Source organism: Podarcis liolepis (assembly GCF_965112155.1).
Source record: "Podarcis liolepis genome assembly, chromosome: 3".
NCBI classification, from domain to species: domain Eukaryota; kingdom Metazoa; phylum Chordata; class Lepidosauria; order Squamata; family Lacertidae; genus Podarcis; species Podarcis liolepis.
The window spans coordinates 125,844,409-125,872,267 of NC_139557.1; the positions used below are offsets into that span (position 1 = coordinate 125,844,409).

Sequence of the window (27,859 nt, forward strand, 5' to 3'; positions counted from 1 at the left end):
TCAGGGGCTGCCTCAGGACTCAGCTCACAAAAGACCAACGCCAAGATCTTCTTATATACAAGGATGTTTATTGCAGTTCATTATTGGTTCCACAACCGAGGCGTGCAGCCCCGCGTCTCTTAGCCTTAGACATTTGAAGTCCCCTCTGAATCGGTCCCGCCCCTACACCAGTTTAAGAGGCTTGTGCTGGTCCACCTCTTCCTGTCTTTCCTTTTCCGCAGGGTCTTTCTGCCCCCCTGGGTTCCTTCCCTCCTGCTTTCCCCTGAAGCGGATTCCTCAGATGCCTGCTCCCCCCTCCTTCGTGCTTTGGGGCCAGGCTCCTCCTCCGGGCTCTCTGCATTTCCGCGCGCCTCCACATTTGAACTTGGCGCGCGTTCGCTACCCCTGACCTTCCTCTTGACACTCACACTACTCCCTGTACTACTCTCCGCCCCTTCCGGCAGGACGTCCTGCCCCGATCTCCTTCCCCTGTCTCCTTCCTGCTCTGCTCCGTGTGTCACACTGGGAACTCCACCCTCTTCACTCCGTTCCTGCTGGGAAGCCGGCCCCGATCTCCCACTCCCACTCGGGGTTTCCCTGCTGCTTCCCTGCTCCTGGCAAGTCCCCCCTGTGACCCCCCTTGGCCTGACCAGGGGCGCCCCCTTCTGGGAATCCTCCGATTCATTTGAGAGACTCATGGAAGACCTCAAGTCATTGTCATCCTCTTCCTCACTGTCCTGGGATTCTTCCCCATCGCTCTCCGTCTCCCCCCTCACCTGTGCCTCTGTCCCTGAACCCCTGACACCCACCTACTTTCAGCAGCCAGAAACACCATAACCAGACACTGGAGAGACTTGTCAGGAGTAAGCATGGACCAATGGTACCAAATAGTATGGGAAACAGCCCTACTAGAAAAATTAACCAATAAACTGAAACTGACACAGGGACAAACAGAAGAAGACGCCTTCACCCCGGTATGGCTCCCCTTTATCACATACACAGCCCAACAAGACAATGACAATAATCCACCAACAGCATGCAAATCAATATGGCTAACCTGATCCAAAACACCCACCCACCCCACTCTCACACGAAAACAAAGATCACCACAGCCAATCACAAACAAACAACTACACCCTAGGCCAACCCCAACCTCTCTCACCACCAAAGGAACACAAGTGGAGAAACAATTTACATAGTTTTCTGAATCGAACCAGTCAATGTCAAGAATAGATCAAATATGGCTTTCGAATGAACTGACTCCAAGAATACTACAAGTTGAAATACAATCTAAAGTAATCTCAGATCATAATCCAATAAAATTGGAACTAAAAGGCTTTGAAGAAAGAACATTTAGATGGAAAATTAAGGGTTATCTTTTGGATGACCAGAAAATTGTAGGAAAAGCACAAAAGAAACTAACTGAATACTTTGTTGAGAATTGCAACAAGGGTACAAAGATGAGCGTAGTATGGGACGCAAGCAAGGCTGTGATGCGAGGTTTTTTTATCCAGCAGAATTCATTGAAGAATAAAAACAGAGAAAAGGGGGGAAAGGAAATTTTAAAGCAGATAATGGACAATGAACAAAAATTTATTAGAAAACCGAATAACTCCAAAATAAAACAAGAAATTAAGACCTTGCAATCACAATTTGCAATGATAATAAACAAAGAAGTGGAATGGAATATTAAAAAGTTAAGACAGAGAAACTTTGAATTCGCTAACAAATCAGGCAAATGGCTTGCGTGGCAAATAAAAAAAAGAAAGGAGCAGAACACAATTAACAGAATCATTGTGAATGGCGAAGAGATAGATAATCCGAAAGAAATTAGAAAAGGATTCTTGGACTTTTACAGACAACCATATAAAAATAAAGAAAGGAATAATATGAGGAAAATTGAGAGATTTTTAAAAGGGAAAAAGGTGCAAAGGATCCCGGCAGATAAAAAAGACCAACTGAATGCCCTAATAGAGGGGAAAGGCCCCAGGGCCAGATGGATTTACATCAGGTTATTATAAAGAGTTAAAAGATGTTCTGATGATACCTTTAAAAGAAGTTATGAATAATATTTTAAAGGAAAGAGACATCCCGGAAACGTGGAAAGAAGCATTCATTACACTTATCCCAAAACAGGACTCGGATTTAACCCAAGTTAAAAACTATAGGCCTATTTCATTGCTGAATACAGACTACAAAATTTTTGCAGGGATCTTAGCAAGAAGAATGAAAAAGATATTATTAGAAACTATTCATAAGGATCAAGCAGGTTTCATTCCAGGTAGACAGATGAAGGATAATGTAAGGAACATAATTAATATTTTGGAATATCTGACTGCCAGGAATGAGAAACAAGCTATACTTATGTTTGTGGATGCAGAAAAGGCCTTTGACAACATAGCATGGGACTTTATGTTGAAAAATCTGGAGTATGTGGAGGTGGGAAAAGAGTTTTTCAATGGGATAAAGGCAATATATACAGAACAGAGAGCTAAATTGATTGTAAATAATGTGACTACGGAAGATATTAAAATATCTAAAGGAACTAGGCAAGGATGTCTGCTTTCGCCATTGCTGTTTATAATGGTCCTGGAGGTCTTTCTTAATGCAGTTAGACAAAACAAATTAATAAAAGGGATAACAGTTGGCCAGAATGAATATAAAGTTAAAGCCTTTGCAGACGATCTGGTAATAACGATTGAAGAACCAATAGAAAGTGTAAAAGAACTATTAGAGGAGATTGAACAATTTGGGAAAGTGGCAGGGTTCAAATTAAATAAGAAAACTAAAATAATTGCAAAAAATATGGAGCAAAGTATGATAGAAATAATGCAACAACAATCGCGAAGTATTGGAAGACACAAGATTTACCCACCTGGGAAGAATGGCAGATGAAGTTGATGGATTATATGGAATTGGCGGAAATGACTGGCAGAATCCGAGACCAGGGAGAAGAGTTGGTGGAAGAAGATTGGAAAAAGTTTAAAGACTATTTACAGAAATACTGTAAAATTAATGAATGTTAGAAAAATGTTGGAATGAAGTTATATGGCTTTAGTAGAAATGATATAAGGAATTAAGTATAAATAGATTAATAGAGTATTAAAGGAAAAAATAAGGTTAGAATGTGTTAAGATAATTATAGGATAGAAAACCGAGGAAGATGGAAAGGAATTGCTGAAACAATTAACAGAAGTGGAATACAAAAAGGGAGGTGTGAGGACGTCGTGGAAAAAAGTGAATGAAAGATGGGATAATGAAATTGTTTGATTTATTTTACTGTTTTTGTTTTGTTTTGTTAGTTCAATGTGTTTAATGTGTCAATGTTAGGTAGTGTTTTTGTATTGTATTGTATTGTTTTTGTAGTGTTTAAATTGTTGGAAAAGTAATAAATATTTTTTTTTAAAAAAAGAAATAATGCAACAACAAACAGAGATAGAGGTGTGAAAAAGGTAAAATATTGGACTCGATGGGTTGGACTCGATGGCCCTTGTGGTCTCTTCCAACTCTATGATTCTATGATTCTATTTAGGAATTTGGTTAACTCCTAAAAACATTGATTTGTATCAGAACAATTACATACCGGTTTGGAACGGAATAAGGAAAGATCTGGAGGTGTGGGGTAGAATGAAACTATCTTTTTGGGGCAGAATTTCTGCGATAAAGATGAGCGTCCTTCCAAAGATGTTATTTTTGTTTCAGACTATCCCCATAATAAAGGGGGTAACGATTTTTAAAGAGTGGCAAAGAGTGATCTCAAGGTATATCTGGCAGGGCAAAAAGCCGAGAATTAAATTTAAGCTACTAACAGATGCGAAGGAAAGAGGAGGCTTTGCCCTGCCAGACCTGAAGTTATATTATGAAGCAGCATGTCTTTGCTGGTTGAAAGAATGGATAAAATTAGAAAATAAAGAGTTACTGGACTTAGAAGGCTTTGATAACAGATTTGGATGGCACGCGTACTTATGGTGTGGGAAGAAGAAAATTCACAAAGGCTTTGGGAACCACATCTTCCGGAGTGCGTTAATAGAAATATGAGATAGGTATAAAAACCTATTAGAACCAAGAGTTCCACACTGGTTATCTCCGTTAGAAGTTATGAGTGTAAAGAAAATTAATATGAGAGGTAAATGGATTACATATGGTGAACTGATAATTAAAGAAGGAGGAAAATGGAAATTAAAACCATATGAACAAGTTAAAGAATATGATTATGATTGGTTGCACTATTTTCAGGTTGAATGAAATGTTTAAAAAAGATTTTAAAGAAAGTGGTTATGCAGAAAAAGATTCTAAGTTTCAAATCGACATAATAAACAATGATTGTAAAATTCTGTCAAAAATGTATAAGATATTTTTGGAATGGCATACGAAAGATGAAAAAGTGAAATCGGTAATGATACAATGGGCCAGAGATTTCGGTTATAATATACAATTTGATGATTGGGAAAAACTATGGAAAGAAAACTTAAAATTTACTGCATGCACGGCTGTCAGAGCTGCTTGAAGATCCTAGCTCACAGAGGATCACGCTAGCCAGCGATCATTAAGTAAAAGTCTTTATTGAGTTACAGTTTCCATTCTCACGCTGCTGCGCGCAACTCTACGTCTAGTAGCTAGATCGGCGAGGCTCCGTCTGAGTCTCCGCCCCGTGTGCACCAACTTAATATCCTAGCCCGGCTCCACCTTTTCCGCCTGACTGTCCTCCTCTGGGTCCCTCTACCCCCCGGGGTCTCTTCCTTCCGGGATTCTTCTGACGCTGACCCCCCGGACCCTCCTGTCTCCTTGCGCCGGGCTTTAGGACCTGGCTCCCTTTCCGGGCTGCTTACTGCGCCACCTTCCTCTGCATTTGAACTTGGCGCGCGCGCCCAACCTTCCACTTTCCGCTTAACCGTTTCTTCGCTCCCCGATGGAGGTGTGGCCACTCCTGACTCGTGCCCTCCCTCCTGTGGTGAGCTGCCAGCGCTTGCCCCCTGGCTCCTTTCCTCTTCCCTGCTCTCTGGCGGTGACGCTGGTCCCGATTTCCAACTGCTCTCCTCTGAGTCCCCTCTGGCTCTATCTTCCTGGGGTGCCCCCCTAGACTCCCCCCTTGCCCTGGCCACTGGTGCTCCTTTCTGTGAATCCTCTGATTCACTGGAAAGACTCGGAGATCTCGGGTCGTCGTCATCACTCATCTTTTCTTCTGCCTCCTCCCCTTCGCTCTCTGTTTCCTCCCTTGCCCTTGCCTCTGCTCCTAAACCCCTGACATCCATCCCCCCCTCGAAGCCCCCCATTCCCCCCTCCCCTCCTTCCGGTGCTGGAGCTGGGTGCTGCTGTTGCAAAGGGACGAACGTCGGATATCGTTCGCTTCCCGTGGCGGGTCTCCATCTGAAGTCTCCCGGGTCTTCCCCCCTGCTCTCGTCGACGACGGTCACCTCCGCTTCCATCTCTGTGCCGCCGTGCTCGAAACCAGGGTCGTCCCCGAAAATGTCCATGTCCGTCCCTCACTTCCTCCTGGCGGCGTTGCTCGTCCTGAGCATTCCAGCCACTTTCTGCGGAACTGCTCCTCTGGCCTATCGTCCCACCAATACGAGGGTTCTGATGCAGATCCCGAGGGTGACCCCTCCGGGGAACGGACGTCTCGTGTCGGGTCCTCGTCCGAGTCGAACCCCCGGAACGTGCTGGCCGAAAGCGTGGGCGTGAAAAGCCAGTCGTCGAAAAAGTCTGCTGGCATAGGCCTATGTGGGAAGAGGGCATGAAACTCGTCTTTGAGCAGAGGTTCGTCCAAGGCGTAGCCCGGCACCCAGCTGTTCGCACTGGCCGGGGTGCCCTCCTTGGCGAGAAAGTATTCTACCCCCTCTTCCCCCCATCTGGAGTCCAAAATCTCCGTGACTTCGTTGATGCGCTCCTTCTGTGCCACTCCCGCGTGCCCTGTTCTGTCTCTGACCGGACTCGGCGCCGTTCCGGGTTCCTGGAACCTGTGCGGTGCCTTGTAGGGAGTGAGCACCGATCTGTGGAATACCGGATGCATTCTGGAACCCTCCGGAAGTGCCAGTCTGAAAGCTACCGGGTTGACCTGCTCTTCGACTTGGTAGGGCCCCAGTTGTTTATGCCCTAGTTTCTTCTTGGCCAACGACCTGGCCGGCACTGCGTGGGCTGCTAACCAGACCCAGTCTCCCACGTGGAGCTCTTCGCCAACCCTTCTGTGTTTGTCCGCTTGTACCTTGTATGCGTGCTTGGTCAGCTCCAGGTGGCGCCTCAGCTGATCGTGGACTTCCTGCAGCTCCGACGCGAACGCATCTGCTGTCTGCGGCTCCCCCTCCCCCATCCTTTCCAGTCCCGGGAAGGTTCTGGGGTGCCTCCCGTTGTTGGCGAAGAACGGCGTGACCCCCGTGGACACGTGCTTCGTGTTGTTGTAGGCGAACTCGGCAAGCGGCAGGTAATCCACCCACGTCGCAGGCTGTTGATTTGCATAACATCTCAGGTACTGCTGCATGATGGCATTGACCCGCTCCGCTTGCCCGTTGGTCTGCGGGTGTCTCGCCGACGCCAGGTTGATCTTGACGTTCAGGAAGCCCATCAGCTTCTGCCAGAAATTCGAGATGAACTGCCGCCCCCGGTCGGACAGAATAGACCGTGGCAGACCGTGAACCTTGAACACGTGGTCTATGAACAGTTTGGCGGTTTGCTCCGCCGTGGCCACCTTAGCACACGGAATGAAATGTGCCATCTTGGAAAACAGGTCCACCACCACCAGCACTGCCGTCTTGCCTCTCAAGCTGGGCAGATCCGTGACAAAGTCCAGGGCCACCCTTTCCCAAGGTTCGACCGGAGTTTGCAGCGGTTCCAACAGTCCGGCCGGTGGTCTGTGCACTGGCTTGGCCCTCTGGCAGGTGTCACACCTCGCCACGTAGTCTGCGACCTCCCCTCTCATTCCAGGCCACCAGAAATCCCTGGCTACTAATTCCACCGTCTTCTCCTTGCCGAAGTGCCCGGCAGTGGGCGCGTCGTGCAGCTGCTGCAGCACCTTGGCGCGAAGGTCGTCTCCCGGCACGTAGATGGCCCCTTTACGGATGAGCAAACCATCTCGTAGCTGGAAACCGTCGGCCGCTGCCTTGCCCCTTTGCACCTCTGCCATCTTCGCTTGCGCGAAGGAGTCATCCTGCAACGCTCGTCGCACCGCCTCCAGGTCCACGGTTGCCGCGGCGCACGCCCACACTGTTGGTGCGAAGATGTGCATGGCGGCTGCTGGCGTTGCGTCCTCCAGATACTGCGGCTTACGGGAGAGAGCGTCCGCCATGATGTTGGTGTCCCCCGGGACATACTCTATGTGGAAGTCGAAGTTCGCAAAGAACTCAGCCCAACGTATCTGCCTCTGGTTTAGGAACTGTGCCGTGCGCCAGTGCTCCAGATTCTTGTGGTCCGTGCAAACCTGCACCGTGTGCTTGGCGCCGATCAGGAAGTGCCTCCACGCTTTGAACGCTGCATGAATGGCCAGCAACTCCCTGTCCCAGATGGTGTAATTCTGCTCGGACTTGCTGAGCTTCCTGGAGTAAAACGCTCCCGGTCGCCACACCCCCTGCGGGTCCTTTTGCAGCAGGACCGCCCCCACGGCTCTGTCCGAGGCGTCTGTCTCCACCCTCATCGGCCTGCTGGGGTTGACGTGAAGCAGCTGCTCTTCCGACGCGAAGAGACGCTTGAGTGCCTGAAAGGACTGCTCCGCCTGCTCTGTCCAAACGAACTTCTTTTTCTTGGAGCTAAGCGTGTCTGTGATGGCCGCCGTCTGCATAGCGAAGCCCTTGATAAACTTGCGATAGAAGTTCGCAAAGCCGACAAACCGTTGGACCTCTTTCCGGTTGCGTGGACTCTTCCAATCCAATACCGCTCAAACCTTGGCGCTGTCCATGGCGAGCCCCTTGTCAGACAACTTGTAGCCCAGAAAATCCACCTCCGTCACGTCAAATTGGCACTTCTCCAGCTTGGCGTAGAGCCTATGTTGCTTTAGCCTGCTCAGCACTTCCTTGACGTGTCCGTCATGCTCCTGCTGCGATTCCGAAAAGATCAGGATGTCATCTAAGAAACAGACGCACGTCTTGTAGAGAAGTCCCGCCAACACGTGATGCATGAAAGCTTGAAAAACGTGGGAGCCATTTTGCAATCCAAAAGGCATAACTCTATATTCGTAGGTACCCAGTGGCGTGAACATGGCTGTCTTCCACTCATCTCCCTCCCGCATGCGAATGAGGTTGTACGCCCCTCGCAGGTCTAACTTGGTGAACACTTTTCCCTTGCGTACCTTTGCGAGGAGGTCGTCGATTCGGGGCATGGGGAAGTCCGATGGCTTGGTCCCATTGTTTAAAATGCGATAGTCCACTACCAGTCTTTTTTGGGGGATGTCTCGCTTTTTAACAAAGAATACAGGACTGCCCCCCGCTGCCTTGGACTCTCGGATGAAACCGCGCTCCAAATTATGATCTATGAACTCTTTGAGTTCCTGCAGTTCGTCCTCTGACATGGAATACAGTTTCCCTTTAGGCAGCGCTGCCCCCGGCAGCAGGTCAATTTTGCAGTCATATGGTCTGTGAGGGGGTAGCCTGTCTGCCTCCTTCTCGCAGAAAACTTCCAAAAATTCTGCGTACTTGTGGGGAATCGCTTGCAGCGTGCCTAGCAGCAGCTGTGACTCCTCTTCCTCTCCTTCCTGCCGGGGCACGATGCAGTGTTCAGCACAAAAGGAAGAGCCGAAGATCAGCTGCCTCTGGTACCAAGCCAGCGTCGGGCTGTGCTTGTCCAGCCAACTCATTCCCAATACAATGGGCGTATCCGATAGTTGAGTGACATTGAAGCTGATGATTTCTTTGTGATTCCCAAGTCGCATCGCCATCGGTGGCGTCTGCTTCACCACTTGCCCCCCTAGCAACTCCCTGCCATCCACCGTGACAACCTGCAGGGGCAGTGTGGCCGGCAGCAACTGTATAGCGTGTTTGTCGACAAAGTCCTGCCCTATAAAGTCCGCATTGCTGCCCGAGTCAACTGTGATTGGCACGTCCATGGTGCTTCCATTGGGCAGCTGGAGAGATGCGGTGAGCCTCACTACTGGTTTGGGCGGGAGGGGGTTCACGGGCTGTAAAATCTCTGGGGACTGCGTCACTAACACGTCTGGCTGGGCCCCAGGGCCTCTTCCTCCAGCCAGACTGCGTCGTTTCCCTGCTGTGGTCCTCCTTGCTGCGTTGCTGCAGTCACCATTGCTGAGGCTGCAGTGAGCTTGTGGAGCCTCTGGGGACACTCTTTCGCCATATGCCCTGGCTCCTCACAGACGTAACACTTCCTGTTCCCTCTAGGAGGCTTCGCTTTCACTGCTGCCAGTGCTAGGGCTCTGGTTGCTGACTGAGCCCTAGCACCTCCAACCTCCATAGGTTCCACTCCTCCTCCTGGCGGAGGCGTGGATTGCGCACGCGCTGCTTCTCTGGGAAGGAAGGAGGAGCCCCTGGCTGGTTCGCGCCCTCCACGCCCTTCGTCCCTGCTCCACGGACGTCCTTCCAGCCTCACCCCCACTGCCAGTGCCCTCTGAACGACCTCCTGGGTGGTTTGGGGTCTCTCCCCCCTCGCAATCTCATCTTTAATCGAGCTGTGCAGCCCCTCCCAAAAGAGGTCTCTTACAGGGGCCGAATCTCTGTCCCATTCCAGGGCACTGACCAAAGCGAAAAAGCGGGCATGGTACTGCCTGACGCTGGCCCTCCCTTGTCTCAGCCCATGCACCTCCTTCCGGGCAAGATCCACGTCAATGCTTGATAAAAAACACCCATCCATCGCTTTAATAAAGGCATCCGCATTTTGGAGCGCCGGATCCTTATCTCTCCATAAATTGCGCAGCCATGCTTTAGCATCCCCATGCAAATGGGACATGATGAATCCCACTTTCTCTTGCTCATCTCTAAAGTCTTTATTCAGCAGTTGCAGTGTGCACAGTACGTCTGCTCTAAAGTTGGGATACTGTTGCAGGTTCCCATCGAAGTGAGAGACCAGACCGCCTGTTCGTCTCGCCAACCCAATTCCCTCCTGCCTGGGTGTCTGCTTTGTCAGCACGTCTAACCTGACCTGGAGATCCCTGCAGGCGGCAGCTGCCTCCTCCTCTCTCTTCCTGGATGCGAGAGCCTCGGCATTCAGTTGCGACACTGCTTTTCTGAGTTCCTCTATCTGCTGCTCAGCCGTCATGTCGTCTGCCGTTCGTGAGCTCGCTAGTAGGCACCTGCTTCTCTCCCCTCCTCGAGGCTGTAGATGCCCACAATTGTGAGACGGAGCCTACTGTCAGAGCTGCTTGAAGATCCTAGCTCACAGAGGATCACGCTAGCCAGCGATCATTAAGTAAAAGTCTTTATTGAGTTACAGTTTCCATTCTCACGCTGCTGCGCGCAACTCTACGTCTAGTAGCTAGATCGGCGAGGCTCCGTCTGAGTCTCCGCCCCGTGTGCACCAACTTAATATCCTAGCCCGGCTCCACCTTTTCCGCCTGACTGTCCTCCTCTGGGTCCCTCTACCCCCCGGGGTCTCTTCCTTCCGGGATTCTTCTGACGCTGACCCCCCGGACCCTCCTGTCTCCTTGCGCCGGGCTTTAGGACCTGGCTCCCTTTCCGGGCTGCTTACTGCGCCACCTTCCTCTGCATTTGAACTTGGCGCGCGCGCCCAACCTTCCACTTTCCGCTTAACCGTTTCTTCGCTCCCCGATGGAGGTGTGGCCACTCCTGACTCGTGCCCTCCCTCCTGTGGTGAGCTGCCAGCGCTTGCCCCCTGGCTCCTTTCCTCTTCCCTGCTCTCTGGCGGTGACGCTGGTCCCGATTTCCAACTGCTCTCCTCTGAGTCCCCTCTGGCTCTATCTTCCTGGGGTGCCCCCCTAGACTCCCCCCTTGCCCTGGCCACTGGTGCTCCTTTCTGTGAATCCTCTGATTCACTGGAAAGACTCGGAGATCTCGGGTCGTCGTCATCACTCATCTTTTCTTCTGCCTCCTCCCCTTCGCTCTCTGTTTCCTCCCTTGCCCTTGCCTCTGCTCCTAAACCCCTGACAACGGCGTTAAAGGAAAATGTGATGAAAATGTTTTATAGATGGTATATAACACCAGTAAAATTGGCAAAAATGTTTAAGACGTGTAATAAGTGTTGGAAATGTAAAGAAAAAGAAGGAACGTTTTATCATATGTGGTGGGATTGTAAGAAAGTGAAAAGTTTCTGGGAGAGTATATATAATGAATTGAAAAAGATGTTAAAATATACGTTTTGTAAAGAAACCAGAGGCTTTTCTTTTAGGGATTACAGGAAACGAGATAAGAAGAAAAGACTGACAAATACCCCTTCCTCTTGGTTCATGTGGGAACCAATGACACTGCAAGCAATAGCCTCCAGAAGATCAAAAGAGGCTACGAGGCTCTCGGCAGGAAATTGAAGCAACTAAATGCACAAATTGTCATCTCATCTGTCCTCCCAGTTGAACGACGTGGCCCAGGGAGAGAGGGAAAAATAGTGGAAGTGAACAGCTGGCTTCGCAAATGGTGTAAACAGGAACGGTTTGGATTCTTAGATCACGGACTGCAGTTTCTTGAAGATGGACTTCTGGCAAGCGATGGGCTGCACCTCACAACGGTTGGGAGAAATGTTTTTGCCAAAAATCTCAGAAACCTCATCAGGAGGGCTTTAAACTGACTAATGGGGGGGGGGAGGGAGACAGTGCTCCTGAAGGTAGGAGTCTATCAATTGATGAAGATGATCATCCAAATGTCATAGACCAAATGGAGCAAACAGCACGCAGACCTAGTGGTGGGAGGAAAAAGTCCTTAAATAAGAGACACGGGGGAATGATTAATGGACTTCAATGTCTCTACACTAATGCGCAAAGCATGGGAAATAAACAAGATGAGCTTGAGCTCTTGGTACAGCAAACTAAATATGACATAATAGGCATCACTGAAACCTGGTGGGATAAGTCCCACAATTGGAATGTAATAATGGGGGGATACAATCTATTTCAGAGAAACAGACCAGACAAGAAAGGAGGAAGAGTGGCGTTATATGTCAGGGATGTGTATACCTGTGAAGAGATCCAAGATTTAGAACCTCAAAGCCAAAGTGAGAGCATTTGGGTCAAAATTAAGGGAGAGAAGAATAACAGTGACCTCATTGTGGGAGTTTACTATAGATCCCCAAGCCAAACGGAGGACATAGATGATGCCTTCCTGGAACAGATGGCCAAGCATGCAAAAGGAAGGGAGATAGTAGTAATGGGGGACTTCAATTACCCGGATATTTGTTGGATGTCAAACTCAGCCAAGAGCATAAGGTCAAACAGATTCCTCACTGGCCTTGCAGACAACTTCATTGTCCAGAAAGTGGGAGAAGCAACAAGAGGAACAGCCATTTTAGATCTGGTCCTAACCAATGTTGATGACCTGGTTAGTGGGGTAGAAGTGGAAGGATCATTAGGCGCGAGTGATCATGCTCTTCTGAAGTTTACTATACAGAGGAAAGGAGCAGCCAAGCATACTAGGACTCACTTTCTTGACTTTAAGAAAGCCGACTTCATAAAACTTAGGGAAGTGCTGGGTGAGATCCCATGGACAGTAATACTAAAAGGAAAGGGAGTTCATGATGGCTGGGAGTTTGTTAAGAGGGAGATAGTAAAAGCACAACGTCAGGCAATACCAGTGAGACGGAAACATGGAAGGTGCTTAAAGAAGCCAGGGTGGCTATCTAAAGAACTTTTAACAGAGTTAAGATTAAAAAAGGATGTGTACAAAAAATGGAAAAGGGGGGAAACCACCAAAGAGGAATTCATACAAATAGCCAGCACATGTAGACACAAAGTCAGAAAAGCTAAAGCACAGAATGAACTCAGGCTTGCTAGAGAGGTTAAAAGCAACAAAAAAGGCTTTTATGGATATGTTCGTAGCAAAAGGAAGAACAAAGAAACAGTGGGGTCACTCAGAGGAGAAGATGGTGAAATGCAAACAGGGGACACAGAAAGGGCTGAACTCCTCAATGCCTTCTTTGCCTCAGTCTTCTCCGATAAAGAAAACAATGCCCGACCTGAAGAATTTGGAGCAAATGATTCAGCAGAGGAAACACAGCCCAGAATAACTAAGGAGATAGTACAAGAATACTTGGCTAGTTTAGATGTATTCAAGTCTCCAGGGCCAGATGAACTGCATCCAAGAGTATTAAAAGAACTGGCAGATGTGATCTCAGAACCACTGGCAGTCATCTTTGAGAATTCCTGGAGAACAGGTGAAGTCCCGGCAGACTGGAGGAGGGCAAATGTTGTCCCTATTTTCAAAAAGGGGAAAAGAGAGGACCCAAATAATTACCGCCCAGTCAGTCTGACATCAATACCAGGGAAGATTCTGGAGCAGATCATTAAGCAAACAGTCTGTGAGCACCTAGAAAGGAATGCTGTGATCACCAATAGTCAGCATGGATTTCTGAAAAATAAGTCATGTCAGACTAACCTGATCTCGTTTTTTGACAGAATTACAAGCCTGGTAGATGAAGGGAACGCAGTGGATGTAGCCTACCTTGATTTCAGCAAGGCATTTGACAAGGTGCCCCATGATATTCTTGTAAAGAAGCTGGTAAAATGCAGTCTTGACTATGCTACCACTCAGTGGATTTGTAACTGGCTGACTGACCGAACCCAAAGGGTGCTCATCAATGGTTCCTCTTCATCCTGGAGAAGAGTGACTAGTGGGGTGCCACAGGGTTCTGTCTTGGGCCCGGTCTTATTCAACATCTTTATCAACGACTTGGATGATGGACTCAAGGGCATCCTGATCAAATTTGCAGATGACACCAAACTGGGAGGGGGGTGGCTAACACCCCAGAGGACAGGATCACACTTCAAAACGACCGTGACAGATTAGAGAACTGGGCCAAAACAAACAAGATGAATTTTAACAGGGAGAAATGTAAAGTATTGCACTTGGGCAAAAAAAATGAGAGGCACAAATACAAGATGGGTGACACCTGGCTTGAGAGCAGTACATGTGAAAAGGATCTAGGAGTCTTGGTTGACCACAAACTTGACATGAGCCAACAGTGTGACGCGGCAGCTAAAACAGCCAATGCAATTCTGGGCTGCATCAATAGGAGTATAGCATCTAGATCAAGGGAAGTAATAGTGCCACTGTATTCTGCTCTGGTCAGACCTCACCTGGAGTACTGTGTCCAGTTCTGGGCACCACAGTTCAAGAAGGACACTGACAAACTGGAACGTGTCCAGAGGAGGGCAACCAAAATGGTCAAAGGCCTGGAAACGATGCCTTATGAGGAACGGCTAAGGGAGCTGGGCATGTTTAGCCTGGAGAAGAGGAGGTTAAGGGGTGATATGATAGCCATGTTCAAATATATAAAAGGATGTCACATAGAGGAGGGAGAAAGGTTGTTTTCTGCTGCTCCAGACAAGCATACACAGAGCAATGGATCCAAACTACAAGAAAGAAGATTCCACCTAAACATTAGGAAGAACTTCCTGACAGTAAGAGCTGTTCGACAGTGGAATTTGCTGCCCAGGAGTGTGGTGGAGTCTCCTACTTTGGAGGTCTTTAAGCAGAGGCTTGACAACCATATGTCAGGAGTGCTCTGATGGTGTTTCCTGCTTGGCAGGGGGTTGGACTCGATGGCCCTTGGGGTCTCTTCCAACTCTATGATTCTATGATTCTATGATTCTATGATTCTCTGACTGTAAACTCTTCCAATATGCAGTTACAGCTGCAAGGATTTTACTGGCCCAGAAATGGAAACAAGAGGAAATGCTGACGATTGAAGATTGGAGACTGAAACTGACAGACCATGCAGAATTGGACAAGCTAACTGGGGAAATTAGATATCTTAAGGACCAAAAGTTCATCGAAGACTGGGGAAAATTTGTAGAATATCTGAAAAATACATGTGATGTGCAAACAACGTTAGTGATACAGTGGTGCCCCGCAAGACGAATGCCTCGCAAGACGAAAAACTCGCTAGATGAAAGAGTTTTCCGTTTTTTGAGTCGTTCCGCAAGACGAATTTCCCTATGGGCTTGCTTTGCAAGACGAAACGTCTTGCGAGTTCTTGCGAGTTTGTTTCCTTTTTCTTAAAGCCGCTAAGCCGCTAATAGCCGCTAAGCCGCTAATAGCCGTGCTTCGCAAGACAAAAAAACCGCAAGACGAAGAGACTCGCGGAACGGATTAATTTCGTCTTGCGAGGCACCACTGTATTTCAAGAAGCACTGTGAAATTTGAGATGTATTGTTATAAAAAATAATAGAAGTGGGAGGGAAGACTAAAGACAATACTAAGGAGAAGGAATGCGTAATTAAGAGGTAATGATGGATGATTGTCAGAGAAGCTGAAGGAAGTCCAAAAAGAGAGAATTTATTTGTTAAAAATTGGATAAAATTGTATATCTGTGTTGTAAATCAATAAAAATTATTATAAAAAAACACAAGTGAACAGCAGAGAACCGGCACGAGTAACGCTGACACCAAACCCTACATACATTAAGCAAAATAGAAACAGGTTCACCACACTTTCTCATCCTGGTCTTCTTTTATCTTCTTCCAGCTGCCTATGGTTGTGAAGGAGATTTACTACCATCTCCCCCAGGTCCTCGACACCCACACTAAGGAACAGACGCTTTCGGCTATTGTCAGCCTAGCCACCAAGCGCCTGCAGCCGGTCGTAGACAGCCTGTTGGACTGCTCGATGGAGTGTGATGAGTAAGTTTTTGTGATGTGAAAATGGGGAGGGCTAGATTTAAGGGGTTTCTTAATTTATATTTATTTATATTGAATTTCGTACTTGCAAAAAATTGTGCTCCAAGTTGTGGTTTCTTTCTTTGCTAATGTATGTGCAATATAAATAAAATATCAAAGGCCTGACTTTTTTTAAGAAAAGGAAAAATGAAAAATTCTGTTTTGAAAAATTGCAGAAGTGCCGCACAAATATGGAAGGCGTTGGTTGCCAATCTGTATACAAGCGGCAAGCTGCTGAGACCCCTACTGAAAAGGCTGCAGGATGAAGACCCCAAAGCGGAAGTCACTTCCAGGCGACGCAGCACTTCTCAAATGCCAATGGCGGTCAGTTTCTCTCTCCTGGATTGTTTTGAATGGGAGCTGGATGGGGCTGGGGGCTTCTTGCTGGGAGGGGGGTGCATCTTAATAAGTGGTCCATCCTGTGAGCACCTGCTTTGTATGCAGAAGGGCCCCAGCATCTCATGTCGGGGAGTCCCTCGCCTGAAACCCTGGACAGCCACTGCTAGTCAGTGTAGACAACACTGAGTGAGATGGACCGAGGCTCTGAGTCGCGTCTGAGTCTGAGATCTTGATCTGACGATGACCTCTGCTGAATGCCGTTCTCCTCTCCTTGTCCCTCCAGGCTACCAACGCTCTGTGTCATATCCTGTCGTTCCCTGAGGCTGCAGGTATCCTGAAGAGCAAGTTCCACCACCTGCTGTTTGCACTTAGCACTCACATCTGTTTTGTCCATGAGGCGAGAAGAAGAGGTTCGAGGGCGACAAGTCTAATCCCGGAGCCCTCTTCGCATCTCGATCCGCTGACGTGAGGGACCTGCTAATGTATTTGGGGGGGCCCTCCCTTCTCTCTCTGACCCATAGGCTCAGCCCTCCCCCAAGAGATAGGCTTCATTTGGACATGGAGGTTCTGCTTAGGTTAGACAGCTAGGAGACCCAGGCTTCCCCAACCCCTGTGCTCTTCAGTCGCTTTGGACCACAACTGCCACCAGCCCCAGCCAGCATAACTGGGCTGAAGATGGGAGTTGTAGCCCAAAACATCTGAAGGACACTAGGATGGGAGAGGATGCTGGAGGCTCTCCCGCACAATGGGCTGATTTGGGTGTGGTGGGACTCACGTGTCATGAAACCTTAAGTCTCCATCACAGCCAAAAGGTTGCCGCTTGTGCTGGAAACATGGGGGAGGCTGCAGGGGGTGATGGTTGGGGTTGGACTGCAAGATGTCAAGGACCTAAAACTCCCCAGATGAACATACCCAGACCTTGTGCTCATCATCGGAAGCCCCTCTTCACGTGTGCCTCCTCCACACAAGAAGGGGCCTTTTCTGTGGTGGCTCCCCATTAGTGGGTTGCTCTCCCCAGAGGGGCTTGCCTGGTGCCTTTAGATGCCAGGCAAAAATGGTCCTCTTCAATCAGGCCATTGGCTGATTAACCTCCTATGCCCTTTCAACTGTGTTTGTTGGAGGGAGAGGAGTTATTGGTTTGCTTTGGTTCTTGTTTTTATTCTGTATTTTGTGCTTTTTAACTTTCATTTTTATGTTGTGAACTGCTCGGAGATCTACAGGTGAAGGGCAGTATACAAATTTTAAAAATATAATCTTCTTAATTCCTTCACTTGACTCAGGATCGCTGTGCAGGCCCTGAAACAACTGATTGGGCGTCTTGAATACCTAGATGATTCTGAGGCTTTGGGGTTGCAAAGCTGCTGGGATATGCTGTCAAGTCCAGAAAGCTTTTTCAAAGGCATTCGTCTTCTGGCAAGGTAAGAAGGTGAAAAGGACTGGCAGGTGAGGCATGAAGAGCAAGGCCTGCTTTCTGGGGAAATGGGGATAAACTTCTTATTTATTTCAGAAAATGTACCATATTGTTCACTCTATAAGACGCAATTTTCCCCTCCTAAAAAGTAAGGGGAAATGTGTGTGCGTCTTATGGAGCGAATGCAGGTGGGAGGCTCTGCTCAGCGTTCAAGTAACCTGGTGGTGGTGGTGGTTGTGCAGGAACACTGAGCGGTTCTTCCTGCCAGCTTCAGGCTTGTGAATCCTTTGCTCTTACTCTTCTGTTTCAGGACCTTATTCACCTCCTCGCCCGAAGAATACAAGAGGATTTCCCGTTTGGCACGGGAATATATGTGCTGTCCAAACGATAAAAAGAGGGCCATCGGCATGGCCTTTTACTTTGAGGTAAGAACTGGAAACAGGGAATGCCTGTTCTAATGTCTCTTTTATATATATATATAAATATCTATTAAGATTTTACAAATTATATCAAACAAAACAATACACACAAACACAAAAAAAGAACAAGTATAATTTCAAAACCTTATTTTCTTAAAACTTACTTCACCGACCTCCTCATACCTCCCCTTTCTGCATTCCTATTTCAAATATTTAGTTCAGCAAATCCTCACCCTTAATTTTATCTAATTGTCGACCTTTCTTTTCTTTTAACTTAATCTTTACAGCTGTACTCCATTTAATTTCTAAAACCACATCATTCTAGCACTCATTAATTTTACAATGTTTCTTAAGATAGTTCTTAAATTTCTTCCAATCTTCTTCCGCCGTCTCTTTCCCCTGGTCCCGGATTCTGCCAGTCATTTCTGCTAGTCCCATATAGTCAATCACCTTCATCTGCCATTCTTCCAAGGTGGGTAGATCTTGTGTCTTCCAATACTTTGCGATGAGTATTCTTGCTGCTGTTGTAGCATACATAAAGAATGTTCTATCTTTCTTTGGCACCAATTGGCCAACAATGCCCAGGAGAAAGGCCTCTGGTTTCTTAAGGAAGGTATATTTAAATACCTTTTTCATTTCATTATATATCATTTCCCAGAAAGCCTTAATCCTTGGGCACGTCCACCAAAGGTGAAAAAAGTACCTTTAGTTTCTTTACATTTCCAACATTTATTATCAGGCAAGTGGTAATTTTTTGCAAGCTTGACTGGGGTCATGTACCACCTATAAATCATTTTCATAATATTTTCCTTTAAGGCATTACATGCCATAAATTTCATACCGGTGTTCCACAACTATTCCCAGTCAGCAAACATAATTGTCAGGGGTTTAGGAGCAGAAGCACGGGCAAGGGAGGAAACAGAGAGTGAAGGGGAGGAGGCAGAAGAAAAGATGAGTGATGACGACGACCCGAGATCTCCTAGCCTTTCCAGTGAATCAGAGGATTCACAGAAAGGAGCACCAGTGGCGAGGGCAAGGGGGGAGTCTAGGGGGGCACCCCAGGAAGACAGAGCCAGAGAGGACTCAGGGGGGAGCAGCTGGAAATCGGGACCAGCGTCACCGCCAGGAAGCAGGGAAGAGGAAGGGAGCCAGGGGGGAAGCGCTGGCAGCTCACCACAGGAGGGAGGACATGAGTCAGGAGTGGCCACACCTCCACAGGAGGGAGGACATGAGTCGGGAGTGGCCACACCTCCATCGGGGAGCGAAGAAACGGTTGAGAGGAAAGTGGAAGGTTGGGCGCGCGCGCCAAGTTCAAATGCAGAGGAAGGCGGCGCAGTAAGCAGCCCCGAAAGGGAGCCCGGTCCTAAAGCCCGGCGCAAGGAGGCAGGAGGGTCTGGGTCAGCGTCAGAAGAATCCCGGAAGGAAGAAGCCCCGGGGGGTAGAGGGACCCAGAGGAGGACAGTCAGGAGGAAAAGGTGGAGCAAGGCTAGGATATTAAGTTGGTGCACACAGGGCGGAGACTCAGACGGAGCTTCGCCGACCTAGCCACTAGGCGTAGAGTTGCGCGCAGCAGCGTGAGAATGGAAACTGTAATTCAATAAAGACTTTTACTTAATGACCGCTGGCTAGCGTGATCCTCTGTGAGCTAGGATCTTCAAGCAGCTCTGACAGTAAGCTCCGTCTCCACTTGTGGGGCATCTACAGCCTCGAGGAGGGGAGAGACACAGGTGCCTACTAGCGAGCTCACGAACGGCAGACGACATGACGGCTGAGCAGCAGATAGAGGAACTCAGAAACGCGGTGGCACAACTGAACGCCGAGGCTCTCGCATCCAGGAAGAGAGAGGAGGAGGCAGCCGCAGCCTGCAGGGATCTCCAGGTCAGGTTAGACGTGCTGACAAAGCAGACACCCCGGCAGGAGGGAATTGGGTTGGCGAGACGGACAGGCGGGCTGGTCTCTCACTTCGATGGGAACCTGCAACAGTATCCCAACTTTAGAGCCGACGTACTGTGCGCACTGCAACTGCTGCATAAAGACTTTAGAGATGAACAAGAGAGAGTGGGGTTCATCATGTCCCATCTGCATGGGGATGCGAGAGCATGGCTACGCAATTTATGGAGAGATAAGGATCCGGCGCTACAGAATGCAGATGCCTTTATTAAAGCAATGGATGGGTGTTTTTTATCAAGTATTGACGTGGATCTTGCACGGAAGGAGGTGCATGGGCTGAGACAAGGGAGGGCCAGCGTCAGGCAGTATCATGCCCGCTTTTTCGCCTTGGTCAGTGCCCTGGAATGGGACAGAGATTCGGCTCCTGTAAGAGACCTCTTTTGGGAGGGGCTGCACAACTCGATTAAAGATGAGATAGCGAGGGGGGAGAGACCCCGAACCACCCAGGAGGTCGTGCAGAGGGCACTGGCAGTGGGGGTGAGGCTGGAAGGACGTCCGTGGAACAGGGACGAAGGGCGTGGAGGGCGCGAACCAGCCGGGGGCCCCTCCTTCTTTCCCAGGGAAGCAGCGCGGGCGCAATCCACGCCTCCGCCAGGAGGAGGAGCCGAACCTATGGAGGTGGGAGGTGCAAGGGCTCAGTCAGCAGCCAGAGCCCTAGCACCGGCAGCAGTGAAAGCGAAGCCTCCTAGAGGGAACAGGAAGTGTTACGTCTGTGAGGAGCCAGGGCATATGGCGAAAGAGTGTCCCCAGAGGCCCCACAAGTTCACTGCAGCCTCAGCAATGGTGACTGCAGCAACACAGCAAGGAGGACCACAGCAGGGAAACGAGGCTGTCTGGCTGGAGGAAGAGGCACTGGGGCCCAGCCAGACGTGTTAGTGACGCAGTCCCCAGAGATTTTACAGCCCGTGAACCCCCTCCCGCCCAAACCAGTAGTGAGGCTCACAGCGTCTCTCCAGCTGCCCAATGGAATCACCATGGACGTACCAATCACCATTGACTCAGGCAGCAATGCGGACTTTATAGGGCAGGACTTTGTCGACAGGCACGCTGTGCAGTTGCTGCCGGCCACACTGCCCCTGCAGGTTGTCACGGTGGATGGCAGGGAGCTGCTCGGGGGGCAAGTGGTGAAGCAGACGCCACCAATGGTGATGCGACTTGGGAATCACAGAGAAATCATCAGCTTCAACGTCACTCAACTATCTGACACGCCCATTGTATTGGGAATGAGTTGGCTGGACAAGCACAGCCCAACGCTGGCTTGGTACCAGAGGCAGCTGATCTTCGGCTCTTCCTTTTGTGCTGAACACTGCATCGTGCCCCGGCAGGAAGGAGAGGAAGAGGAGTCACAGCTGCTGCTAGGCACGCTGCAAGCGATTCCCCACAAGTACGCTGAATTTTTGGAAGTTTTCTGCGAGAAGGAGGCAGACAGGCTACCCCCTCACAGACCATATGACTGCAAAATTGACCTGCTGCCGGGGGCGGCGCTGCCTAAAGGGAAACTGTATTCCATGTCAGAGGACGAACTGCAAGAACTCAAGGCGTTCATTGATCATAATTTGCAACGCGGCTTCATCCGGGAGTCCAGGGCAGTGGGGGGCAGTCCCGTATTCTTTGTTAAGAAGCGGGACACGCCCCAAAAAAGACTGGTAGTGGATTACAGGATTTTGAACAGTCTGACTAGGCCATCGGACTTCCCCATGCCCCGTATTGACGACCTCCTCGCAAAGGTACGGAAGGGCAGAGTGTTCACCAAGCTGGACCTGCGGGGGGGCGTACAACCTCATTCGCATGCGGGAAGGAGATGAGTGGAAGACAGCCATGTTCACGCCACTGGGGACCTACGAATATAGAGTTATGCCTTTTGGCTTGCAAAATGGCTCCCACGTTTTTCAAGCGTTTATGCATCACGTGTTGGCAGGACTTCTCTACAAGACGTGCGTCTGTTTCTTAGATGACATCCTGATCTTTTCGGAGTCGCGGCAGGAGCATGACGGACACGTCAAGGAAGTGCTGAGCAGGCTAAAGCAACATAGGCTCTACGCCAAGCTGGAGAAGTGCCAATTTGACGTGCCGGAGGTGGATTTTCTGGGCTACAAGCTGTCTGACAAGGGGCTCGCCATGGACAGCGCCAAGGTTCGAGCGGTGTTGGATTGGAAGAGTCCGCGCAACCGGAAGGAGGTCCAACGGTTTGTCGGCTTTGCGAACTTCTATCGCAAGTTTATCAAGGGCTTCGCTATGCAGACAGCGGCCATCACTGACACGCTTAGCTCCAAGAAAAAGAAGTTCGTTTGGACAGAGCAGGCGGAGCAGTCCTTTCAGGCACTCAAGCGTCTCTTCGCGTCGGAAGAGCAGCTGCTTCATGTCAACCCCAGCAAGCCGATGAGGGTGGAGACAGACGCCTCGGACAGAGCCGTGGGGGCGGTCCTGCTGCAGAAAGACCCGCAGGGGGTGTGGCGACCGGGAGCGTTTTACTCCAGGAAGCTCAGCAAGTCCGAACAGAACTACACCATCTGGGACAGGGAGTTGCTGGCCATTCACGCAGCGTTCAAGGCGTGGAGGCACTTTCTGATCGGCGCCAAGCACACGGTGCAGGTTTGCACGGACCACAAGAATCTAGAGCACTGGCGCACGGCACAGTTCCTGAACCAGAGGCAGATACGTTGGGCTGAGTTCTTTGCAAACTTCGACTTCCGAATAGAGTATGTCCCGGGGGACACCAACATCATGGCAGACGCTCTCTCCCGTAAGCCACAGTATCTGGAGGACGCAACACCAGCGGCCGCCATGCACATCTTCGCACCAACAGTGTGGGCGTGCGCCGCGGCGACCGTGGACCTAGAGGCGGTGCGACGAGCGTTGCAGGGGGACTCCTCCGCACAAGCAAAGATGGCAGAGGTGCAAAGGGGCAAGGCAGCGGCCGACGGTTTCCAGCTAAGAGATGGATTGCTCATCCGTAAAGGGGCCATCTACGTGCCGGGAGACGAACTTCGAGCCAAGGTGCTGCAGCAGCTGCACGACGCGCCCACGGCCGGGCACTTTGGCAAGGAGAAGACGGTGGAATTAGTAGCCAGGGATTTCTGGTGGCCTGGAATGAGAGGGGAGGTCGCAGACTACGTGGCGAGGTGTGACACCTGCCAGAGGGCCAAACCAGTGCACAAACCGCCGGCCGGACTGTTGGAACCGCTGCAAACTCCGGTCGAACCTTGGGAAAGGGTGGCCCTGGACTTTGTCACGGATCTGCCCAGCTCAAGGGGCAAGACGGCAGTGCTGGTGGTGGTGGACCTGTTTTCCAAGATGGCGCATTTCATTCCGTGTGCTAAGGTGGCCACGGCGGAGCAAACCGCCAAACTGTTCATAGACCACGTGTTCAAGGTTCACGGTCTGCCACGGTCTATTCTGTCCGACCGGGGGCGGCAGTTCATCTCGAATTTCTGGCAGAAGCTGATGGGCTTCCTGAACGTCAAGATCAACCTGGCGTCGGCGAGACACCCGCAGACCAACGGGCAAGCAGAGCGGGTCAATGCCATCATGCAGCAGTACCTGAGATGTTATGCAAATCAACAGCCTGCGACGTGGGTGGATTACCTGCCGCTGGCCGAGTTCGCCTACAACAACACGAAGCACGTGTCCACGGGGGTCACGCCGTTCTTCGCCAACAACGGGAGGCACCCCAGAACCTTCCCGGGACTGGAAAGAATGGGGGAGGGGGAGCCGCAGACAGCAGATGCGTTCGCGTCGGAGCTGCAGGAAGTCCACGATCAGCTGAGGCGCCACCTGGAGCTGGCCAAGCACGCATACAAGGTACAAGCAGACAAGCACAGGAGGGTTGGAGAAGAGCTCCACGTGGGAGACTGGGTTTGGTTAGCAGCCCACGCAGTGCCGGCCAGGTCGTTGGCCAAGAAGAAACTAGGGCATAAACAACTGGGGCCCTACCAAGTCGAAGAGCAGGTCAACCCGGTAGCTTTCAGACTGGCACTTCCGGAGGGTTCCAGAATGCATCCGGTATTCCACAGATCGGTGCTCACTCCCTACAAGGCACCGCACAGGTTCCAGGAACCCGGAACGGCGCCGAGTCCGGCCAGAGACAGAACAGGGCACGCGGGAGTGGCACAGAAGGAGCGCATCAACGAAGTCACGGAGATTTTGGACTCCAGATGGGGGGAAGAGGGGGTAGAATACTTTCTCGCCAAGGAGGGCACCCCGGCCAGTGCGAACAGCTGGGTGCCGGGCTACGCCTTAGACGAACCTCTGCTCAAAGACGAGTTTCATGCCCTCTTCCCACATAGACCTATGCCAGCAGACTTTTTCGACGACTGGCTTTTCACGCCCACGCTTTCGGCCAGCACGTTCCGGGGGTTCGACTCGGACGAGGAACCGACACGAGACGTCCGTTCCCCGGAGGGGTCACCCTCGGGATCTGCATCAGAACCCTCGTATTGGTGGGACGATAGACCAGAGGAGCAGTGGCGCAGACGATGGCTGGAAGGCCCGGGACGAGCAACACCGACAGGAGGAAGTGAGGGAGAGACGGACATGGACGTTTTCGGGGACGACCCTGGTTTCGAGCACGGCGGCACAGAGATGGAAGCGGAGGTGACTGTCGTCGACGAGAGCAGGGAGGAAGACCCGGGAGACTTCAGATGGAGGCCTGACACGGGAAGCGACCGATATCCGACGTTCGTCCCTTTGCAACAGCAGCCCCCAGCTCCAGCACCGGAAGGAGGGGAGGGGGGAATGGGGGGCTTCGAGGGGGGGATGGATGTCAGGGGTTTAGGAGCAGAAGCACGGGCAAGGGAGGAAACAGAGAGTGAAGGGGAGGAGGCAGAAGAAAAGATGAGTGATGACGACGACCCGAGATCTCCTAGCCTTTCCAGTGAATCAGAGGATTCACAGAAAGGAGCACCAGTGGCGAGGGCAAGGGGGGAGTCTAGGGGGGCACCCCAGGAAGACAGAGCCAGAGAGGACTCAGGGGGGAGCAGCTGGAAATCGGGACCAGCGTCACCGCCAGGAAGCAGGGAAGAGGAAGGGAGCCAGGGGGGAAGCGCTGGCAGCTCACCACAGGAGGGAGGACATGAGTCAGGAGTGGCCACACCTCCACAGGAGGGAGGACATGAGTCGGGAGTGGCCACACCTCCATCGGGGAGCGAAGAAACGGTTGAGAGGAAAGTGGAAGGTTGGGCGCGCGCGCCAAGTTCAAATGCAGAGGAAGGCGGCGCAGTAAGCAGCCCCGAAAGGGAGCCCGGTCCTAAAGCCCGGCGCAAGGAGGCAGGAGGGTCTGGGTCAGCGTCAGAAGAATCCCGGAAGGAAGAAGCCCCGGGGGGTAGAGGGACCCAGAGGAGGACAGTCAGGAGGAAAAGGTGGAGCAAGGCTAGGATATTAAGTTGGTGCACACAGGGCGGAGACTCAGACGGAGCTTCGCCGACCTAGCCACTAGGCGTAGAGTTGCGCGCAGCAGCGTGAGAATGGAAACTGTAATTCAATAAAGACTTTTACTTAATGACCGCTGGCTAGCGTGATCCTCTGTGAGCTAGGATCTTCAAGCAGCTCTGACAATAATGTTATGACCAATATCCTGTGCCCACTTTATCATAGCTGATTTCACTGTTTCATCTTGTGTATTCCATTTCAACAGCAAGTTATACATTCCTGACAAGTTCTTAGTATTGGGTTCTATCAGTTCTGTTTCTAATCTTGATTTTTCCACCTGGAAGCCAATTTTCCTGTCCAACTTAAAAACCTCCATTATTTGGTAATAATGGAGCCAGTCTCTCACTTTGTCTTTTAATTTCTCAAAACTCTGCAATTTAAATTTATCCCCCTCTTGTTCCAAAATTTCCCAATATTTCGGGCCTTTTGGCATCCATATTGAGTTTTTTCACAGCCTTAGCTTCCATTGGCGACAACCACCTTGGGGTTTTATTTTCCAACAGGTCTTTATATCTAATCCAGACATTATATAATGCTTTCCTGACAATATGATTTTTAAAAGCTTTGTGAGCTTTAACCTTGTCATACCATAAATATGCATGCCACCCAAAAATATTGTTAAAACCTTCTAAATCCAAAATGTCTGTGTTCTCAAGAAGCAGCCAGTCTTTCAACCAGCAGAAAGCTGCTGATTCATAGTAAAGTTTAAAGTCCGGCAGGGCAAATCCCCCTCTTTCTTTTGCATCAGTTAAAATCTTAAGTTTTATTCTGGGTTTCTTTCCCTGCCAGACAAATTTCGAGATATCTTTCTGCCACTTCTTGAAACAATCCATCTTGTCCACGATTTGCAATGTTTGAAACAAAAACAACATTCTAGGCAATACATTCATTTTGATCACAGCAATATGGCCCAACAGTGAAAGCTTCAAATTTGACCATATTTCTAGATCCTTTTTTACTTCCGTCCAGCATTTCTCATAATTGTCTTTAAATAAATTCACATTTTTAGCTGTCATGTTAATCCCCAAGTATTTCACTTTCTTAACCACAGTTAAACCCGTTTCATTCTGGAACCTCTCCCTTTCAGTAACTGTTAAATTTTTCTCTAATACCTTAGTCTTTAATTTATTCAGTTTAAATCCTGCGACTTGACCAAACTCTTGAATTAATTCTAAGACTCTTTTAGTACTAGTGTCTGGCTCTTGTAATGTAAGTACCAAGTCATCTGCGAATGCTCTCAGTTTGTAATGTTTAACTCCGACCTGTACCCCTTTAACCAGCTGGTCCCTTCTAATCATGTTCAGCAAAACCTCGAGGACCGATATAAAAAGCAATTATTTCTAATGTTTCTTATGGTTTCTTTATTCCTCGCAATTTAACTGTCAAATGTTCTTTAGCATTTACACATTTTTTATTTAATTGTACAACTTCAGCTGCATTCACTGCTATCATGTCTAATATATATGGACAATGTTTTTTGATAGAAGATGAATGCATACATAATAAAAGATGCACTTACAGTGGCTTTGCTCCAACTTAGGGGATGTCTGACTCCGATACGGACACTTCCATGACCTAGTGCGCAAGTTACTGCAGGCAGCAATCATACAGGTATTCCGTTAATGGATGGACAAGTCTTCACCTTTGGAAGGCTAAGATTTTTCTTAAAATTACATTTTTATATGTACTATTGGAAACACCTTAAAGCTGGTATAAGTTCATATGTATTTATTTTTGCCCGCTTTAAAGATTGATTTTTGTGTGTCTGCTGGTTTATTATATATCTTCTTTTCTCTTTGTTCCGCTATGTATCGGGGTGGGGAGACTAATAATAATAATAATAATAATAATAATAATAATAATAATCCTTTGCTCATCCAAATAAGCTGTTTTCATTTATTTATTGAGGCCACTAAGTCTTTGAACGGAAGAGATTTCTCCAGTTTCAAGCCTCATCTCATGCTCTTCATGAGCCAAGTCCAAACCCTCCTGCAGTTCAGACCCAGCTTAGGATGTGTTTGGTTCAGCATGATTCCAACCAGCTCATTCTCCTTCCTTCCCTTTCCCACCAAAATGTACTTGACTGTGAGAGCAGAGGCGAATTAGATTGGGAGGGCCATGCCCAGCCCTAGAGGTTGGAATGCGGAGTCCAGGCCCACCAGAAACCAGCGGAGAACTCCATAGTTCCAAATGGAAGCACCAGCCTAGCTTCTGCTGTGGCCAGATTGGGATGAGAAGGGGCAGGAGGGGTCATGCGTGGCTGGGTGCTTCTTGATGGAGATCATTGAATTGAAGTGAGCTGCTTTGGGGGCCAACCTGAATCAATCCCAAAATAACCCGTTCAAGAGGTGCTTTTTAGAAACTGAGCTCACAGCCTAACTGTAAAACCATGCTTATGAAATACATGATATTTGTTGTCTGATAAGGGAAGGGGGCAGCTCTATAACTTCCATGGGTCACAAAAAGCCTGGGGTTCAAAACAAGGCACCACCTTCTCAGGTAAATATCAGGCTTGAGTCCATAAATGTTGCTCGACTTTATCTGGTGTCACTTAGGCTCTGCCTGTTAGACCGCCCGTGCTGC

At 49.4% G+C, this 27,859-nt stretch overlaps 1 protein-coding gene across 2 annotated transcripts; it reads left to right on the plus strand.

Annotated features, from left to right (window-relative positions):
* The first annotated feature begins 1 nt into the window (after position 1).
* LOC310702744 (maestro heat-like repeat-containing protein family member 7) lies at positions 2-27,859 on the plus strand. Of its 2 annotated transcripts, none has more exons than XM_083494819.1 (8): positions 2-1,157; positions 15,435-15,694; positions 15,907-16,054; positions 16,353-16,534; positions 17,350-17,487; positions 17,791-17,905; positions 26,817-26,887; positions 27,163-27,859. In XM_083494819.1, the coding sequence occupies exons 2-7, from the start codon at positions 15,546-15,548 to the stop codon at positions 26,853-26,855; spliced, it is 771 nt and encodes a 256-aa protein (XP_083350945.1). In that variant the 5' UTR covers positions 2-1,157; positions 15,435-15,545; the 3' UTR covers positions 26,856-26,887; positions 27,163-27,859. The 2 variants fall into 2 exon arrangements, with proteins under 2 accessions (XP_083350945.1, XP_083350946.1); XM_083494820.1 differs by having other exon boundaries at positions 27,832-27,850.

What these genes read in the sequence shown, in the direction of transcription:
- LOC310702744 (XM_083494819.1), top strand. Translation starts at nt 15,546, where the DNA reads ATGGTTGTGAAGGAGATTTACTACCATCTCCCCCAGGTCCTCGACACC. An exon ending in TGCTCGATGGAGTGTGATGA is followed by an intron (nt 15,695 to 15,906) that starts GTAAGTTTTTGT and finishes GAAAAATTGCAG; the next exon opens with AAGTGCCGCACAAATATGGA. An exon ending in TCGCATCTCGATCCGCTGAC is followed by an intron (nt 16,535 to 17,349) that starts GTGAGGGACCTG and finishes CACTTGACTCAG; the next exon opens with GATCGCTGTGCAGGCCCTGA.